The 20,868-nt window shown below is 42.7% G+C and overlaps 2 protein-coding genes across 2 annotated transcripts in view; both read right to left on the bottom strand.

The window, feature by feature from the left end:
* Nucleotides 1–9,733, bottom strand: part of map3k15 (mitogen-activated protein kinase kinase kinase 15) — a 34,465-nt gene extending 24,732 nt beyond the window's left edge. The window contains exons 1-2 of the mRNA XM_071414602.1: nucleotides 8,411–9,733; nucleotides 94–233 (exon numbers count right to left, since the gene is read on the bottom strand). Coding sequence (XP_071270703.1) covers nucleotides 94–233; nucleotides 8,411–8,738 — 468 coding nt within the window. The 5' untranslated portion in view covers nucleotides 8,739–9,733. The remainder of the gene's footprint in view (nucleotides 1–93; nucleotides 234–8,410) is intronic.
* A 150-nt stretch (nucleotides 9,734–9,883) lies between these two features.
* Nucleotides 9,884–19,346, bottom strand: sh3kbp1 (SH3-domain kinase binding protein 1; the record flags this gene model as incomplete). The annotated part of the gene is given in 12 exon segments (XM_071414600.1): nucleotides 9,884–10,469; nucleotides 10,598–10,661; nucleotides 10,752–10,978; nucleotides 12,791–12,937; nucleotides 14,537–14,646; nucleotides 15,023–15,093; nucleotides 15,179–15,317; nucleotides 15,906–15,983; nucleotides 18,394–18,445; nucleotides 18,552–18,653; nucleotides 19,065–19,159; nucleotides 19,316–19,346. Coding segments are annotated over 12 exon segments (1,155 nt in total), but the record flags the coding sequence as incomplete, so codon positions are not given.
* Between the last annotated feature and the right edge of the window lie 1,522 nt (nucleotides 19,347–20,868).

Genomic DNA, 20,868 nt, shown 5'->3' with positions numbered 1-20,868 from the left:
CTTTGCCTTTCTGCAGCAACAGGATGATCCAATTGAAATATGGCATCTATATGTACCCATCTTGGATTCCGCTGTGTTTGTGTGTGTGTGTACCTTCAGTGACAGAGCGGTGTCGGGGTCAGTGTCATGGTACAGGATGACATTGTTGGCCATGTCGAAGCTCTCTCTGACACCCAGATGGTAAAACAACGACGGCTGACGGAACACGTCACTCATATCAACTACGGCTATGTCTGGAGAGAGAGAGAGAGGAAAGGGAGAGGGTTAGGGTTCAGAGAAACATATTCTGTCTTCAACAATAGCTGTATTGTAGCGGTAGTGTCTGTATTATAGTATAAGTATCTGTATTGTAGTGGTAGTGTCTGTATTGTAATGGTAATGTCTGTATTGTAGCGGTAGTGTCTGTATTGTAGTGGTAGTGTCTGTATTGTAGCGGTAGTGTCTGTATTGTAGCGGTAGTGTCTGTATTGTAGCGGTAGTGTCTGTATTGTAGTGGTAGTGTCTGTATTATAGTATAAGTATCTCTATTGTAGCGGTAGTGTCTGTATTGTAGTGGTAGTGTCTGTATTGTAGCGGTAGTGTCTGTATTGTACTGGTAGTGTCTGTATTGTAGCGGTAGTGTCTGTATTGTAGCGGTAGTGTCTGTATTGTAGTATAAGTATCTGTATTGTAGCGGTAGTGTCTGTATTGTAGTGGTAGTGTCTGTATTGTAGTGGTATTGTCTGTATTGTAGTGGTAGTGTCTGTATTGTAGCGGTAGTGTCTGTATTGTAGTGGTAGTGTCTGTATTGTAGCGGTAGTGTCTGTATTCTAGCGGTAGTGTCTGTATTGTAATGGTAATGTCTATATTGTAATGGTAATGTCTGTATTGTAGCGGTAGTGTCTGTATTGTAGTGGTAGTGTCTGTATTGTAGCGGTAGTGTCTGTATTGTAGTGGTAGTGTCTGTATTGTAGTGGTAGTGTCTGTATTGTAGTGTTGTGGGTGTAGTATCTGTATTGTAGCGGAAGTGTCTGTATTGTAGCGGTTGTGTCTGTATTGTAATGGTAATGTCTGTATTGTAATGGTAATGTCTGTATTGTAGCGGTAGAGTCTGTATTGTAGTGGTAGTGTCTGTATTGTAGCGGTAGTGTCTGTATTGTAGCGCTAGTGTCTGTATTGTAGCGCTAGTGTCTGTATTGTAATGGTAATGTCTGTATTGTAGTGGTAGTGTCTGTATTGTAGTGGTAGTGTCTGTATTGTAGCGGTAGTGTCTGTATTGTAGTGGTAGTGTCTGTATTGTAGTGGTAGTGTCTGTATTGTAGTGTTGTGGTGGTAGTGTCTGTATTGTAGTGGTAGTGTCTATTATAGTGGTAGTGTCTGTATTATCGTGGTAGTGTCTGTATTGTAGTGGTAGTGTCTGTATTGTAGTGGTAGTGTCTGTATTGTAGTGTTGTGGTGGTAGTGTCTGTATTGTAGTGGTAGTGTCTGTATTGTAGTGGTAGTGTCTGTATTGTAGTGGTAGTGTCTGTATTGTAGTGTTGTGGTGGTAGTGTCTGTATTGTAGTGGTTGTGTCTGTATTGTGGTGGTAGTGTCTATATTGTAGTGGTAGTGTCTGTATTGCAGTGGTAGTGTCTGTATTGTAGTGGTAGTGTAGTGTCTGTATTGTAGTGGTACTGTCTGTATTGTAGTGGTAATGTCTGTATTGTAGTGGTAGTGTAGTGTCTGTATTTTAATGGTAGTGTAGTTTTATGTATTATAGTGGTAGTGTCTGTATTGTAGTGGTAGTGTCTGTATTGTAGTGGTAGTGTCTGTATTGTAGTTGTAGTGTCTGTATTGTAGTGGTAGTGTCTGTATTATAGTGGTAGTGTCTGTATAATAGTGGTAGTGTCTGTATTATAGTGGTAGTGTCTGTATTATAGTATACGTATCTGTATTGTAGTGGTAGTGTCTATATTATAGTGGTATTGTCTGTATTGTAGTGGTAGTGTCTGTATTGTAGTGGTAATGTCTGTATTGTAGTGGTCGTGTCTGTATTGTAGTGGTAGTGTCTGTATAATAGTGGTAGTGTCTGTATTGTAGTGGTAATGTCTGTATTGTAGTGGTCGTGTCTGTATTGTAGCGGTAGTGTCTGTATTGTACCGCTAGTGTCTGTATTGTAATGGTAATGTCTGTATTGTAGCGGTAGTGTCTGTATTGTAGCGGTAGTGTCTGTATTGTAGCGGTAGTGTCTGTATTGTAGCGGTAGTGTCTGTATTGTAGTGGTAGTGTCTGTATTGTAGTGGTAGTGTCTGTATTGTAGTGTTGTAGTGGTAGTGTCTATTATAGTGGTAGTGTCTGTATTGTAGTGGTAGTGTCTGTATTGTAGTGGTAGTGTCTGTATTGTAGTGGTAGTGTAGTGTCTGTATTTTAGTGGTAGTGTAGTTTTATGTATTGTAGTGGTAGTGTCTGTATTGTAGTGGTAGTGTCTGTATTGTAGTGGTAGTGTCTGTATTGTAGTGGTAGTGTCTGTATTGTAGTGGTAGTGTAGTGTCTGTATTGTAGTGGTAGTGTCTGTATTGTAGTGGTAATGTCTGTATTGTAGTGGTAGTGTAGTGTCTGTATTTTAGTGGTAGTGTAGTTTTATGTATTGTAGTGGTAGTGTCTGTATTGTAGTGGTAGTGTAGTGTCTGTATTGTAGTGGTTGTGTCTGTATTGTGGTGGTAGTGTCTGTATTGTAGTGGTAGTGTCTGTATTGCAGTGGTAGTGTCTGTATTGTAGTGGTAGTGTAGTGTCTGTATTGTAGTGGTAGTGTCTGTATTGTAGTGGTAATGTCTGTATTGTAGTGGTAGTGTAGTGTCTGTATTTTAGTGGTAGTGTAGTTTTATGTATTGTAGTGGTAGTGTCTGTATTGTAGTGGTAGTGTCTGTATTGTAGTGGTAGTGTCTGTATTGTAGTGGTAGTGTCTGTATTATAGTGGTAGTGTCTGTATAATTGTGGTAGTGTCTGTATAATTGTGGTAGTGTCTGTATTATAGTGGTAGTGTCTGTATTATAGTGGTAGTGTCTGTATTATAGTATAAGTATCTGTATTGTAGTGGTAGTGTCTGTATTATAGTGGTAGTGTCTGTATTGTAGTGGTAGTGTCTGTATTGTAGTGGTAATGTCTTTATTGTAGTGGTCGTGTCTGTATTGTAGTGGTAGTGTCTGTATAATAGTGGTAGTGTCTGTATTGTAGTGGTAGTGTCTGTATTGTAGTGGTAATGTCTGTATTGTAGTGGTCGTGTCTGTATTGTAGTGGTAGTGTCTGTATAATAGTGGTAGTGTCTGTATTATAGTGGTAGTTTCTGTATAATAGTGGTAGTGTCTGTATTATAGTGGTAGTGTCAATTTGTAGTGTTAGTGTCTGTATTGTAGTGGTAGTGTCTGTATTGTAGTGGTAATGTCTGTATTGTAGTGGTCGTGTCTGTATTGTAGCGGTAGTGTCTGTATTGTACCGCTAGTGTCTGTATTGTAATGGTAATGTCTGTATTGTAGTGGTAGTGTCTGTATTGTAGCGGTAGTGTCTGTATTGTAGCGGTAGTGTCTGTATTGTAGCGGTAGTGTCTGTATTGTAGTGGTAGTGTCTGTATTGTAGTGGTAGTGTCTGTATTGTAGTGTTGTAGTGGTAGTGTCTATTATAGTGGTAGTGTCTGTATTGTAGTGGTAGTGTCTGTATTGCAGTGGTAGTGTCTGTATTGTAGTGGTAGTGTAGTGTCTGTATTTTAGTGGTAGTGTAGTTTTATGTATTGTAGTGGTAGTGTCTGTATTGTAGTGGTAGTGTCTGTATTGTAGTGGTAGTGTCTGTATTGTAGTGGTAGTGTCTGTATTGTAGTGGTAGTGTAGTGTCTGTATTGTAGTGGTAGTGTCTGTATTGTAGTGGTAATGTCTGTATTGTAGTGGTAGTGTAGTGTCTGTATTTTAGTGGTAGTGTAGTTTTATGTATTGTAGTGGTAGTGTCTGTATTGTAGTGGTAGTGTAGTGTCTGTATTGTAGTGGTTGTGTCTGTATTGTGGTGGTAGTGTCTGTATTGTAGTGGTAGTGTCTGTATTACAGTGGTAGTGTCTGTATTGTAGTGGTAGTGTAGTGTCTGTATTGTAGTGGTAGTGTCTGTATTGTAGTGGTAATGTCTGTATTGTAGTGGTAGTGTAGTGTCTGTATTTTAGTGGTAGTGTAGTTTTATGTATTGTAGTGGTAGTGTCTGTATTGTAGTGGTAGTGTCTGTATTGTAGTGGTAGTGTCTGTATTGTAGTGGTAGTGTCTGTATTATAGTGGTAGTGTCTGTATAATTGTGGTAGTGTCTGTATAATTGTGGTAGTGTCTGTATTATAGTGGTAGTGTCTGTATTATAGTGGTAGTGTCTGTATTATAGTATAAGTATCTGTATTGTAGTGGTAGTGTCTGTATTATAGTGGTAGTGTCTGTATTGTAGTGGTAGTGTCTGTATTGTAGTGGTAATGTCTTTATTGTAGTGGTCGTGTCTGTATTGTAGTGGTAGTGTCTGTATAATAGTGGTAGTGTCTGTATTGTAGTGGTAGTGTCTGTATTGTAGTGGTAATGTCTGTATTGTAGTGGCCGTGTCTGTATTGTAGTGGTAGTGTCTGTATTGTAGTGGTAGTGTCTGTATTATAGTGGTAGTTTCTGTATAATAGTGGTAGTGTCTGTATTATAGTGGTAGTGTCTGTATTATAGTGTCTGTATTGTAGTGGTAATGTTTGTATTGTAGTGGTAGTGTCTGTATTGTAGTGGTAGTGTCAATTTGTAGTGTTAGTGTCTGTATTGTAGTGGTAGTGTCTGTATTGTAGTGGTAGTGTCTGTATTGTAGTGGTAGTGTCTGTATTGTAGTGTCTGTATTGTAGTGGTAATGTCTGTATTGTAGCGGTAGTGTCTGTATTGTAGTGGTAGTGTCTGTATTGTAGTGGTAGTGTCTGTATTGTAGTGGTAGTGTCTGTATTGTAGTGGTAGTGTCTGTATTGTAGTGGTAATGTCTGTATAGTAGTGGTAGTGTCTGTATTATAGTGGTAGTGTCTGTATAATAGTGGTAGTGTCTGTATTGTAGTGGTAGTGTCTGTATTGTAATGTATGTATTGTAGTGGTAATGTTTGTATAATAGTGGTAGTGTCTGTATTGTAGTGGTAGTGTCTGTATAATAGTGGTCGTGTCTGTATTGTAGTGGTAATGTCTGTATTGTAGTGGTAGTGTCTGTATTGTAGTGGTAGTGTCTGTATTGTAGTGGTAGTGTCTGTATTATAGTGGTAGTGTCTGTATTGTAGTGGTAGTGTCTGTATTATAGTGGTAGTGTCTGTATTGTAGTGTCTGTATTGTAGTGGTAATGTTTGTATAATAGTGGTAGTGTCTGTATTGTAGTGGTAGTGTCTGTATAATAGTGGTTGTGTCTGTATTGTAGTGGTAATGTCTGTATTGTAGTGGTAGTGTCTGTATTGTAGTGGTAGTGTCTGTATTGTAGTGGTAGTGTCTGTATTGTAGTGGTAGTGTCTGTATAATAGTGGTAGTGTCTGTATTGTAGTGTCTGTATTATAGTAGTAATGTCTGTATAATAGTGGTAGTGTCTGTATTGTAGCGGTAGTGTCTGTATAATAGTGGTAATGTCTGTATAATAGTGGTAGTGTCTGTATTGTAGTGGTAGTGTCTGTATTATAGTGGTAATGTCTGTATAGTAGTGGTAGTGTCTGTATTGTAGTGGTAGTGTCTGTATAATAGTGGTAATGTCTGTATAATAGTGGTAGTGTCTGTATTGTAGTGGTAGTGTCTGTATTATAGTGGTAATGTCTGTATAGTAGTGGTAGTGTCTGTATTGTAGTGGTAGTGTCTGTAATATAGTGGTAATGTCTGTATAATAGTGGTAATGTCTGTATTGTAGTGGTAGTGTCTGTATTGTAGTGGTAATGTCTGTATTGTAGTGGTCGTGTCTGTATTGTAGTGGTAGTGTCTGTATAATAGTGGTAGTGTCTGTATTATAGTGGTAGTTTCTGTATAATAGTGGTAGTGTCTGTATTATAGTGGTAGTGTCTGTATTATAGTGTCTGTATTGTAGTGGTAATGTTTGTATTGTAGTGGTAGTGTCTGTATTGTAGTGGTAGTGTCAATTTGTAGTGTTAGTGTCTGTATTGTAGTGGTAGTGTCTGTATTGTAGTGGTAGTGTCTGTATTGTAGTGGTAGTGTCTGTATTGTAGTGTCTGTATTGTAGTGGTAATGTCTGTATTGTAGCGGTAGTGTCTGTATTGTAGCGGTAGTGTCTGTATTGTAGTGGTAGTGTCTGTATTGTAGTGGTAGTGTCTGTATTGTAGTGGTAGTGTCTGTATTGTAGTGGTAGTGTCTGTATTGTAGTGGTAGTGTCTGTATTGTAGTGGTAATGTCTGTATAGTAGTGGTAGTGTCTGTATTATAGTGGTAGTGTCTGTATAATAGTGGTAGTGTCTGTATTGTAGTGGTAGTGTCTGTATTGTAATGTATGTATTGTAGTGGTAATGTTTGTATAATAGTGGTAGTGTCTGTATTGTAGTGGTAGTGTCTGTATAATAGTGGTCGTGTCTGTATTGTAGTGGTAATGTCTGTATTGTAGTGGTAGTGTCTGTATTGTAGTGGTAGTGTCTGTATTGTAGTGGTAGTGTCTTTATTATAGTGGTAGTGTCTGTATAATAGTGGTAGTGTCTGTATTGTAGTGTCTGTATTGTAGTGGTAATGTCTGTATAATAGTGGTAGTGTCTGTATTGTAGCGGTAGTGTCTGTATAATAGTGGTAATGTCTGTATAATAGTGGTAGTGTCTGTATTGTAGTGGTAGTGTCTGTATTATAGTGGTAATGTCTGTATAGTAGTGGTAGTGTCTGTATTGTAGTGGTAGTGTCTGTATAATAGTGGTAATGTCTGTATAATAGTGGTAGTGTCTGTATTGTAGTGGTAGTGTCTGTATTATAGTGGTAATGTCTGTATAGTAGTGGTAGTGTCTGTATTGTAGTGGTAGTGTCTGTATTATAGTGGTAATGTCTGTATAATAGTGGTAATGTCTGTATTGTAGTGGTAGTGTCTGTATTGTAGTTGTAGTGTCTGTATAGTAGTGGTAGTGTCTGTATTGTAGTGGTAGTGTCTGTATTGTAGTGGTAATGTCTGTATAATAGTGGTTGTGCTGACAAGGTTTTCCGCTCTTCAGAGTTGTGTTCAGTGGGTTTTAACCTAGCCACATTTTTGACAAGAGAAATGAAAATGAGTGTTTCTTGTTGGACAAGTTCAGGTAACATTAGTAGATCCTCTGTTGCAAAATGTTTTGTCCTGTTTCCTGCCTACCGACAGCAGCCCTGGTGTTGTTGTTTGGTCACCCGGCTCGGGAGCAGCTGTAGGCGAGGTGTGGACAACATAATGGTATGGTATAAATAGAAATGAAAGCAGTCTGAGGATCATCTTACACAGCCATGCTGCCGCACGCGCGTGTCGACTCCTTGAGTCTTATTAGAGAGGGCAAGGGAGTGAGAGAACGCAGCACAACATGTCAGTGTGTCATAGCCATCATCATCATCATCATCATCATCACCATTATCATCATCACCATTACCATCATCATCATCACCATTACCATCATCATCATCACCATTATCATCATCACCATTACCATCATCATCATCGCCATTATCATCATTACCATCATCATCATCATCACCATGACAGTGTTAATGTTGTAAGCCGACCCATATAACAAAACCATCACGTGTTACTATGAAGTGGGTCAATACAGCATGATACCAACGGCACACGCAACAAGGCCAGTCTGTCGCACACGCACACACACACACACACACACATACACCAATGCCAGATAGTCACATTACCGGCTGGCAGGCAGGCAATGTGTTCCTGGAGAGCTAGCAGGCAGGTAGGGATAGGGCAGGGGTTAGTAGGGTTAAGGTTAGGACACCAGACCAGAACAAGGAAATAACATGTGGCCTTAGTGTTCGTTGCTGCATAAATAATATGCTGTAAGATAAAGTACACTATTCTTTTTTCCTATAAGTTTGTCTATATATTTTCTTATACAGTTTCCAGTCTTAGAATATTTTAATATATTTTTTGAATGGGTATCTATGTGTTGCTGCGTGTGTTCCTGCGCCCTCGTGGATTGTTCCAGTCATTATCTTGCCAGTCTGTTCACCACGTGTGCATACTGGGTGAGTTCATCATCACAATAAAACAATGACAAATCCTATTACCGATATATTATGAATCTCAATCTTCATTAACCCGGCTAAAGCTGCTCATAACTTTACAAATACCATGTATTGTAACCGTTCTTCCTGCAAAAAGCATTTTTCAAAAACCCCAGGAGCAGATCAAAACTCAACTTCAACTGTTGAAATGATTGGGAGAAATAATAATGACACACACACACACACACACACACACAAACCTGCATCGTAGAAGGTGTCCAGCACCGAGGTCTCTCCAAAGTCCAGCCGTCCGAAGGTGACGGTGGTCAGCAGAGCGCTCTCTGCATCACAGGCTCTCTGCAGACACTGGAGCGCCCCCGACTCGGGGCTGGTCGCCAGCACTGCCTTCAGCCCATCGTTCAGCACATAGACTGCCCTCAGGGAGCGCTGCTTGGTGGAGGGGCTTGGGCTGGACACATTCTCCCGGTCCACAGACCCGACAAACACCCCCTCGCGACTCTCCCCCCCTCCTCCTCGACCCTCTCCCCCTGCTTCGGTCGCCGGCGCACTCTGACCAGCCGTGTCCATGGCCCCAGGGATGAAAGCGGAGTCTGTCTCTCTCTTCCTCTGTTTTCCTCTCCTCCTGAGGATTGGAGCTGAGCTAGTGTCTCAGTGCACCTGTCGCCTGGGGAGTCGTGTGGGTCTGACTCTGTCCACCGACTGCACCTCACACATCATTACCTTACTGTGTTACCAACCAGACCAGATCAGGCTAGTTCAACACTATCACACAGAGACGAGGGGGGGAGTAGTGAGCGAGCGAGAGAGAGAGAAAGAGTTATATGATGGCTCTGAGAAAATGTGTCAACAATCAGAAAGTCAGCAAACCGGCTGTCCGCTGCCTAGTGCCCGGTGGAGCGTGTGAATCTGTCGATCCAGACCTCTCCTCTCCGGTTCCGTCAGACGCTGCACCGCTTGTTCCCACAAATACTCACACGCTGGTCTGGACGGGGTGTGTGCATCTCCTCAGGCTCTGTCCTTCTACAACACACACACTCTCACACACACACGCTCTTCAAAACAGCGTATACTTCCCAGAGGTACTTAAACAGCACACATAGACAGTTGGGTTGTAGAGCTCTCTAGCAGGGCTGAAGTGCTGCTGCCGCTACAGCTAAATATAAAACCCTTTCTGTCCTCTGATCTAGCCAGCCAGCCAGCCAACACTCACACACTCACATACACAGTCAAGTTATTTTGAGTTATGTCCACTGCCCCGAGGACATTCTGGACCTGTCGCACACGATCTCTGTCTTTAATCAAAGCAACACACACACAAAGACACACACAAATGCACGCACACACACACTACCTGAAGAGACAGAGATGGTAACACACACTTGCCTACAAAACATACACACACAGTAAATACAGCAGTTTAAACAAGCAAGAAAACAGCAGCCTGTGTGCGTGTGTTTGTGTGTGTGTGTGTGTCCAGTGCTCTATGGAGACTCAGTCATGTTCTACCAGACTAATTAACTGAATCAACAGAGTAAAGAGCAGTGGAGTGGCACTAGACACACACACATACACACACATATACACTCACACACAAAACCAATGCACACACGTGTGTGTGTGTGTTTCCAGTTTGGGTTATCAGAGACACAGAGTAACTGATACCGTGGCTCTCCCTGGGGGTAGGGGGACAGACAGAGGCACACATAAACAGCTTGGTTGATGTTTTTTTATTAAAATCGGCACACATCCATACTCTTCATCTTTAGAACACTGGAATATAAAAGTCTATTTTACTTTCCTGGAGAGCAATGACCAAGAAAAAAACAAGACACTTTCTCTTTGTCATCTGAAAGAAAGGAAGGAAGGAAGGAGGGGAGGAGGGAAGGAAGGAGTCTAAAACCGGAAGGAAGGCCACAGTGAGGGGTTGCAATGGAAACCTTGTAATTTGACACACACAGACACAAACAGGAGGAATAGGTGTTCCAGGTGTTTTGAGTACCGTGGTGACAGACAGGTGAGAACTTGAGGCCACTCCCCTGATGCAGAGCACTCCAATCAGATTGCAGGAAACAAACAAATAAACAAGCCTTTTCAACACAAACAAACTAACAGACGGAGTGAGGGATTGGGAGCGTCTGTCATTTTTGTTGTTGTTTTTTGGCACAAACTAGTTCAGCTGAACCCTGCCTCGGGATGATGTTAAACTCTGGCTGCAGTGTGTGGTGATGTCATCAGTGTGCGCAGCGGAGGGGTGAAGGGTCATTTAGCTAAACTCTTCTTAATCTGCTCCACCTCTATCTGAAAAACACAAACACCAAATGTATAGATAAGATGAAATTGTATCAGTAGTGAATGTTGTTAACCACTAGACAGGGAGCATCACCATGCGTGTGTGTGTGTGTGTGTGTGTGTGCGTGTGTATTCACCTGTAGAATAATGCGGATCCTCTTCTCCTCGTCCAGGTCACTAGACAACTGCTTCATCTCCTGCCTGGGACAGAGACAACACACACTATTAACACACACACACGCAAACGCATATGCACACGCACACACTATTAACACACACACACACCCCTACCTGTGTTGGCTCTTCAGCAGTTCTACGGAGGCTCTCAGCTCTCTAAGCTGTCCTCTCAGCTCCTCCAGGGTGGGTGTCGGCCTACGCTCGGGGGAGGGGCTTAAACCGGAAGAGGTGTGGTTTACAGTTGAAGGGGATGGGCTTGTTGGGTGGAGGGCCAAGCTTCCTGTGGAAAGTGGGGGGAGGACCGCAGGCTTGGGGGGCAGCACACACTTACTGTCAGGTACCTGTGGGGTTTATCAAAAATCAGGATTCATGAGTTAGCCAGCTAACTTACTGTCAGGTACCTGTGGGGTTTTATCACAAATCAGGATTCATGAGTTAGCCAGCTACTTACATGTTTATAAAAACTTCAAATGTATTCGGAAAATATGCTTGAAATGGGCATGGATTGATTATATTGTTCTACAGCTACCCATATTCAAGTCTAGGTTCATTAACTTCTTATGGCTGCAGGGGCAGTATTGAGTAGCTTGGATGAAAGGTGCACAGAGGTGCCCATAGTAAACTGCCTGCTCCTCAGTCCCAGTTGCTAATATATGCATATTATTATTCGTATTGGATAGAAAACACTCTGAAGTTTCTAAAACTGTTTGAATTGTGTCTGTGAGTATAACAGAACTCATATGGCAGGCAAAAACCTGAGAAGTTCCACTTCCTGTTTGGATTTTTTCTGAGGTGGCAGATTTTCAACCAAGCTTTCATTGAAATTACAGCGAGATATTGATGAGTTCTCACTTCCTACGGCTTCCACTAGATGTCAACAGTCAATAGAACTTTGTCTGATGACTCTAATGTGAAGGGGGGCCGAAGGAGACAGGAATTAGTCACCACTGCCACGAGCTGACCATGCTTTCACCATGCGCGTTCACATGAGGAGGCTCCGTTCCACCGCTCATCTGAAGTCAATCTAATTCTCCAGTTGGAACGTTATTCAAGATGTATGTTAACAACATTCTAAAGATTGATTCAGTACATCGTTTGACATGTTTCTACTGACTGTTACGGAACTTTTGGACATTTCGTCATGTTATAGTGGACGCGCTTTGTGACTTTGGAATTGTTTACTAAATGCGCTAACCAAAGTAGCTAATTGGACATAAATAACGGACATTATCGAACAAATCAAGCATTTATTGTGGACCTGGGATTCCTAGGACTGCATTCTGATGAAGTTCATCAAAGGTAAGGAAACATTAATCATGTATTTTCTGGTTTCTGTTGACTCCAAAATGGCGGCTAATTTTATAATATTTCTGAGCGCCGTCTCAGATTATTGCATGGGTTGCTTTTTCCGTAAAGTTTTTTTGAAATCTGACACGGCAGTTGCATTAAGGAGAGGTATATCTATAATTCCATGTGTATAACTTGTATTATCATCTACATTTATGATGAGTATTTCTGTTGAAACAATGTGGCTATGCAAAATCACTTGATGTTTTTGGAACTAGTGAATGTAACGCGCCAATGTAAACTCAGATTTTTTTATATAAATATGAACTTTATCAAACAAAACATGCATGTATTGTGTAACATGAAGTCCTATGAGTGTCATCTGATGAAGATAATCAAAGGTTAGTGATTAATTTTATCTCTATTTTTGCTTTTTGTGACTGCTATATTTCGCTGGAAAAATGGCTGTGCTTATTGTGGTTTGGTGGTGACCTAAAATAATCGTTTGTAGTGCTTTCGCTGAAAAGCATATTTGAAATCGGACACTTTGGTGGGATTAACAACAAGATTACCTTTAAAATGATATAAGACACATGTATGTTTGAGGAATTTTAATTATGAGATTTCTGTTGTTTGAATTTGGCGCCCTGCACTTTCATTGGCTGTTGTCATATCGATCCCGGTAGCGGGATGCAGCCATAAGAAGTTTTAAGGAACCTGAAACCTTTTTTATTTCCCAATGTTTATCAAAGTTAGTTGGCTAACTTGATTGTCCTGCTTTGTAGTATAACCCTCTGGGTATACACGCACAACATACACTCTGATTCACAGCTAAGATACAGGTTAATCATGAAAACAATTCTTACAGTGATGGTGGGAAGTGCTTTCCTCTTAGAGACATCTACTGGTCTTGGACATAAGGAGTCCTGCTCCTCCTCCTTCTCTCTGTCCTTCTCACTCTTCTCCTCTTCCACCGCAGGAAAGTTCAGCAAGTCAATACTAGACAGAGAAGACTGAGAGAGAAGAGGAGAGGAAGTAGAGAGCGAGAGAAAGAGAGAGAGAGAAGGGTGTCATCAACACGTTACGGGAAAAAGTATGTGTATGTGTGTGTGTGCAGGCACGTGCACAGATAGAGCCCTATGGGTGCTGGAGCATCTGCTCTTTTTATATAAAAAAATATTTGACTATCAAACTAGATGACTTCTCATAAACTCTGAATCTCTAATGATTTGACTATCAAACTAGATGACTTCTCATAAACTCTGAATCTCTAATGATTTGACTATCAAACTAGATGACTTCTCATAAACTCTGAATCTCTAATGATTTGACTATCAAACTAGATGACTTCTCATAAACTCTGAATCTCTAATGATTTGACTATCAATCTAGATGACTTCTCATAAACTCTGAATCTCTAATGATTTGACTATCAAACTAGATGACTTCACATAAACTCAGAATCACATAATGTCCCCTCCCCCGACTCCTCCTCGTTTCATGCAGGAGCTATGCACCAGCGTAGCGGGGTGAGTTTGAAATTAAAATCATCAGTAGTAGGTTACTTTGGAGTTGCTAGCATGTGCTGTCTCACGATCAGGTACAGAGAAGGGGGCAACTGCAGTCCGACTGTCAGTAGCAGAACAAATTCAAATCAAGTAAAGACTAGCTTGTTTTGAAATCCTAGATAACTAGCTGATTCATCTAGCCTACATTAGCGATGATCCAATGTTAGCCCACTCCAGTAGTGGTTATAGCAAAGATACTTAACCTATCTCCCTTTAATCTTTAGTTCTAGATCACATTCTGCGCATGTATTATTTAACACACATTCTGTTCTAAGTAGCTGCTGCTCCCTTCATGCTCTCTTTCCTCACCCTCTTCTGAACCAGGATGATGTAGCCTACTGTATCTCTGCCTCATATTTCTGAACAGCCGAAATATAAACGCTGCTGTGATTTGAAAAAACATGCCAGGCTATTATGACGGTTACAACCATCTCTGTCTGTTGTCATGGATATTGCAGTTGCACAAGCAGGATGCAGTCCGTGCACATTGCATTGGAGCAAAAACAATCTGCGTTTTGTGTGACGATGTAGGCTAATCTTTGTAGTGACTGCCATATAATAACCATTGCCCAGAGTTGCTGAAAAAGAACATGACTACTTTGACTGTCTGTGTCTTGCTTGTGTTTGATATCCTGTCTAGATAGCTGCATGCAACTCCTCACTTGAGTTTTGCATTCGGGCAAAAAAACAATCTGCTAGTTTATAGGAACATGTTGCTCATGTCTTTTGTGTACAACATGTAACTGGTTGCATGTAGCCTAACTCCCCTCCTGAAAAAAGAACATGAAATCACGCTTATGCTTAATAACCTTCTGACGCATGGAATGCAGTAGTTAGAACATGTCGACCATGTCCTTTGTGTACAACATGAAGTCTGTAGGCTACACCAGACAAAAGCTTCATCGCTGATCAAGGAGGGGGAAGCGGCAGTAAGCACTGAGCAGCAGCTACGTTGACCCCCTGCCCCACCAAAGGTCTACGCATGGCCCTGTGTGTGTGTGTGTGTGTGTGTGTGTGTGTGTGTGTGTGTGTGTGTACACTCACTGTGCTGATGATCTGGGAGCGTGGTCTGCGGTCGAGGACTCTTGGTCTCATTGCGGTCGGATGGTTTAGTTTTTCTGTAGACAAGACTACAGAGTCCAAGTCAACCACATCTACACACACACACACACACACACACACACACACACACACACACACACACACACACACACACACACACACACACACACACACACACACACACACACACACACACACACACACCATACAACCATTATAATGTTAATCTATAGGAACAATTCTAACATTTAACCAGAGACTAGGCAATCAATCAAACAAACACACACAGTTTCCTGATCTATTAGAAGGCTAGGGTTGCTAATTCCTTGCATATGGACAGAGAGATGAAGAGAGAAAGCCAAACCTCTGTCTCTTGAGTCAGCCGACTCCCCTGCTCTGACTGGATTAATGTCCGGCCACATAACTGTCAAACTGACCCTGATTGGCCCCTTGTCCTGTCAAACTCACCAATATCTTTTGACCTATCAGAGGCAGGATCTGGAGTCACAGCCCCACCCTCAAACTTAGGGCTTTCGCACCTGAACAGGTAGACCAAACAACAACTTTAGTGTGTGTTGATTTGTGTGTGTGTATGTGTGGGTGTGTGTGTGTGTGTGTACTGACGGTACAGTAGGAGGTCTCTCAGGTCTGTCAGGGCGTCGGGGAGGGAGGTGGGAGGAGCTTGTCTTTGGTGGGTGGGGCTTCTTTGGAGATTTGGATGGGAGGGTGGGCTTAGGGATCTCTCCAACCTTCACCTCCTCACCTACACACGCACACAAGTTAAACACATACATGTATACGGACAGGGTAAAATAGTAGGTATCTGAATGGGAACGTCATACACACAGTCACACACGGTCAACATAGAGGTGAGGTGTCAGCCAGCTGAAGAGGTGGGGAGAGCTGCAGCATAAGGCCCAAACAGGCTGAACAGGGCACAAACAGGCTGAATAGTGCCCAAGCAGGCTAAATAGGAACCCAAGCAGGCTGAATAGGAACCCAAGCAGGCTGAATAGGAACCCAAGCAGGCTGAATAGGGCCCAAACAGGCTGGATAGGGCCCAAGCAGTCTGAATAGGGCCCAAGCAGGCTGAATAGGAACCCAAGCAGGCTGAATAGGGCCCAAGCAGGCTGGATAGGAACCCAAGCAGGCTGAATAGCCATATAGGGTAGTAGTCATAGAGAGAGCAGTAGTCAGGCTGCAGCAGGCATAGCAGATCATACTGGAATAGTGCAGTATAGTATTGGTAGTAGTTGTAGTATAGTAGTAGTACTGTGGTAGTAGTATGGTAGTACTTCTGTTGTCATCAGATCTGTGAGGCAGTTTAGTATTTGTAGTACTACTATAGTACCTTTGTTGTCATCAGGTGGTCTATGAGGCAGGTGCTCGGGGCGCTCCGGGGGTACCTTTCTGACTTCCGATCTTTTCTCTACAGGTCACACAGGGGTCAGGGGTCAACTCAGGGGGACATTACTGGCACTCCTCCCTAGATCTTTGGTTCTCCATCTTTGGTTCTCTCTTGTTCAATCTCTGTCTATCTGTCTGGTTTAATTCTCTCCATAGCTAACGGTTTCTGCCTCTCTCCCTTAAAACTTGTTTGGGATAGGGGGCAGCATTTTCACTTTTGGATGAATAGCATGCCCAGAGTGAACTGCCTCCTACTCAGTCCCAGATGCTAATATATGCATATTATTATTAGTATTGGATAGAAAACACTCAGAAATTTCTAAAACTGTTTGAATGATGTCTGTGAGTATAACATAACTCATATGGCAGGCAAAAACCTGACAAAAAATCCAAACAGGAAGTGGGAAATCTGAGGTTTGTAGTTTTTGAACTCACCCCATTCGAATACACAGTGGGATATGGGTTATTTTTCACTTCCTAAGGCTTCCACTAGATGTCAACCGTCTTTAGAACGTGGTTTCAGGCTTCTCATGTGAAGGGGGGCCGGATGGGAGCTGTTTTACTAAGGGGTCTGCCTACAGCCTCGTTCTTAGTCACGTGCTTTCACTTGAGAGGTTGCTCTCGTTCCAGGGCAATTCTACAGACAATGGAATTTTCCGGTTGGAACAGTATTGAACTTTTATGATAAAAACATCCTAAAGATTGATTCTATACTTAGTTTGACAAGTTTCTTCGACCTGTAATATAACTTTTTGAACGTTTCGTCCGAATCGACCAGATCGCACTTTTGGATTGTTTACCAAACGCCCTAACAAAAGAAGCTATTGGACATAAATGGACATAAATGATGGACATTATCGAACAAAACAAGCATTTATTGTGGAACTGCCATTCCTGGGAGTGCATTCTGATGAAGATCATCAAAGGTAAGTGTATATTTATATATGAATAATGCTGACTACCCAACATGGCGTATATTTCTCTGGCTGGTTTGGGCTCTGAGCGCCGTTCTCAGATTATGCTTTTTCCGTAAAGTTTTTTTGAAAACTGACACATTTACATTTTACATTTAAGTCATTTAGCAGACGCTCTTATCCAGAGCGACTTACAAATTGGCACAGCGGTTACATTAAGGAGAAGTGTATCTAAAGTTTCATGTATAATAGCTGTATTTTCATCAACATTTATTATGAGTATTTCTGTGAATTCATGTGGCTCTCTGCAATATCACTGCATGTTTTGGAACTACTGAATCTAACACGCCAATGTTAGTGATTAATTTAGGTGAGTGATTAAGGTTATTGATTCATTTTATCTCTATTTGTGCTTTTTGTGACTCCTCTCTTTGGCGGGAAAAATGGCTGGGTTTATCTGTGACTTGGTGGTGACCTAACATAATCGTTTGTGGAGCTTTCGCTGTAAAGCATTTTTGAAATCAGACACTGTGGCTGGATTAACGAGAATGTTATCTTTAAAATGGTGCCTAATACTTGTATGTTTGAGAAATTTGATTTATGAGATTTCTGTTGTTTTGTATTTGGCGCCCTGCAATTTTATTGGCTGTTGGCGAGGGGTTCCAGAAATGTTAAACACACACAGAAAAGAGAGGAGCGGACATGGAGATAGAGTGAGGATTGAGACGCACAGAAAACGGTACTCGTGTCTGAGCGGAGAAGAGCAGAGGGAGGAGAGACAGAGGATTGAGATAGAGGAGAGGTAAGGAGAGATAGAGGATGGAGATAGAGGATTGAGATAGAGGAGAGAGAGGATTGAGACAGAGGAGAGATAGAGGATGGAGATAGAGGATAGAGATAGAGGATGGAGATAGAGGATGGAGACAGAGGATGGAGATAGAGGATGGAGATAGAGAAGAGATAGAGATAAAGGAGAGAGGATGGAGATAGAGGAGAGATAGTGCTAGCTGCGCCACCAGAGTCTCTGGGTTCGCGCCCAGGCTCTGTCGCAGCCGGCCGCAACCAGGAGATCCGTGGTGCGACGCACAATTGGCATAGCGTCGTCCGGGTTAGGGAGGGTTTGGCCGGTAGGGAGGGTTTGGCCGGTAGGGAAATCCTTGTCTCAGTATGTAAAAATGTATGCACTCTACTGTAAGTCGCTCTGGATAAGAGCGTCTGCTCTTGGCCGGTAGGGATATCCTTGTCTCAGTATGTAAAAATGTAATAAAATGTATGCACTCTACTGTAAGTCGCTCTGGATAAGAGCGTCTGCTAAATGACTAAAATGTAAAATGTAAATGTAGATAAAGGACGGAGATAGAGAGAGAATATTGAGATAGAGGCTTGAGGAGAGATAGAGGATGGAGATAGAGATAGAGGATTGAGATAGAGGAGAGATAGAGGATGGCGATAGAGGATGGAGATTAGGGGAGAAAAGGGAAGAGAGGAGAGGAAAAGAGGTGAGGACAGGGGGATTACCTGTGGTGTGTTTAGCTGAGGGGGCACTGGGGGGAGGCGGCTTCTTTGGTCTCTGCAAACACACACGTGCACACACACAAAGTAATTTTGCTCTCATGGAAATTCCTTCCTTGAACACTGCAATAACAGTATAAATCCAATTCTATTATGTGTCTTACCTCTTTCTCTACATCAGGAATTAGCAGCTTGACAAAGTTATCAGGGAAGACTCCCTTTCTCCCCCCTACCTCCCCCATCCACCACCCCGCGTCAGCACAGTCCTACAACACACAGAATCCACATACGCAGGTTATACGCATGCACACACCCCTCTCTCTCTCACACACACACACACACACACACACACACACACACACACACACACACACACACACACACACACACACACACACACACACACACACACACACACACACACACACACACACACACACACACACACACACGCGCAACATGTAACCCCCACATTCTGAAATTTCATTTTTGTCCCCTTGAGTTTAATCATTAGAATGTGATACAAAACGAGGCAACAGTGTGCTTTAGGACCATGCGGACGCCTCCAAGCGGTCGGGTAGGCTGTTTGGAGTATTAATCCGACTGGATAAAAAATAAATAATTATAATTATACCCCCCACTTCTAAAAGTGCCTCTGCATACACACACACACACACCCTGTTAATGATGGAGATGATCTCTCCCTCTTTGATTGACAGCTCGTCTTCGTTCTGGGCGTCGTATGGGAAGATGACTTTACACAGCTCACGGCCTGAGAACCAGTCAGAACAAGGAGAAACTCTGAATCCCAAAAGTGTATTTCTAGCAAATCAAGAGATTCAGCATCGTTATCTTATTAGGTATGAATCAGGAAGTGAGACAGACTGTCCAATGAGAATCTAGAAGATCCCAGGCCCCTCACTCTCACCTTTCACCTTGCCCTCATGTTCCGCCTTCATAGTTTCCGGGGCAACAGAGGGTGATTTCCTAACCTGTGTCTAGAGGAGTGGAGGGAAAAACACACACAGACACACACAGACACACACACACACACACACACACACACACACACACACACACACACACACACACACACACACACACACACACACACACACACACACACACACACACACACACACACACACGTAAATACATACCCATATATCTCCATGTGCGATAATCAGGGGATCAAATCCGTACAGACTGGGCTCTGTGTGTGTGTGTGTGTGTGTGTGTGTGTATAGTTGTGTGTGTAGTGTGTAAGGGGTTGTTGTTATAAGGCTGGAATGGATCCCTACGCTATGTTTGTGGAACAAGAGTGGCTCTTCAACAGGAAACACAAACACACAGAGCCTGGTCTGTCTCAAACACACACTTCTCTGTTTCACACTCAGTAAACCAACCACTCCCCCCCCCCCTCTCTCCCTCCTGCTCTCTCTCTCCCTCCGCCTCCACCACTCTCCAACCCTTCTTCACTCTTTCTCCCTCCTACCCTTCCATAGCTCACTCCATCCCTCTCTCTCCACCCAGTCTAGTCCGAGTTGTACTTAATATGAGTAGTGTGAGGCACACACACTCACCTACCAGTACACAACTGGTCAACCATCGTTAAAGTAACGTCAGACTGTGACACAGCTGCATACTTCCTCAGGCCTCAGGGGAAGAGACATTCCAGTCTAGTACAGATGTTAACTCTAGACACTGTTTTTTTAGGGGGGGACAATCTGATCCCCCAGAACTACCCATGGTAACCCCCCTCCCCAGCTAATCCCCCCCCCCCGCGCCCCCATTCATTAGAGAACTGAGACTACACTTCCCATAAACCATCACTACAGCCACCCGCACAGCAGGACAGGCTGCTAAACATCCTAGACACACAAACCCTGACACGTACCCAAACTCACATACTCAAACACACACACCGTGACACGTACCCAAACACACACCCGACAAACATAGATTAGCACACGCATACACACCTTGACAAGACACACCCTGAAGAAAAGGTAACTCTGCCATCATCCAGACAGTCCCTTTACAAAGCAGATTCAACACTAATACAGCGAGAGAGGGAAGAGAAAGTCAAAAGAAAGAAAGAAAAGGAGAGATGTAGCTGTCTTACCCTCCACAGTGACCCAGTGTATGTCTGTGTGTGTACACGTCGGAGAAAACCCCCGATGCCTCCCTCTTCCTTCCTCCCTCCCTCCCTCCCTCCCTCACTCTCCGTAGAGCTCTCTCTCACTGATGAAAGGAGTGTGTGTGTGTGTGTGTGTGTGTGTGTGTGTGTGTGTGTGTGTGTGTGTGTGTGTGTGTGTGTGTGTGTTTGAATGTTTGTAAGGAGAAGTACTTCCTCTGCTGTGAAACTGAAAGACAGGAAAAGGCGGAGCCTAGTCTGGACTTCCTTTCTCCCATTTACACACACAATCATACAGGTAACTGCCAAAATAAAGGAAACACCAACAAAATAAAGGTTGGACC

The sequence above is a fragment of the Salvelinus alpinus genome, chromosome 8 (assembly GCF_045679555.1).
Source record: "Salvelinus alpinus chromosome 8, SLU_Salpinus.1, whole genome shotgun sequence".
NCBI lineage: Eukaryota > Metazoa > Chordata > Actinopteri > Salmoniformes > Salmonidae > Salvelinus > Salvelinus alpinus.
This window is presented reverse-complemented; position numbering and strand designations above follow the sequence as displayed.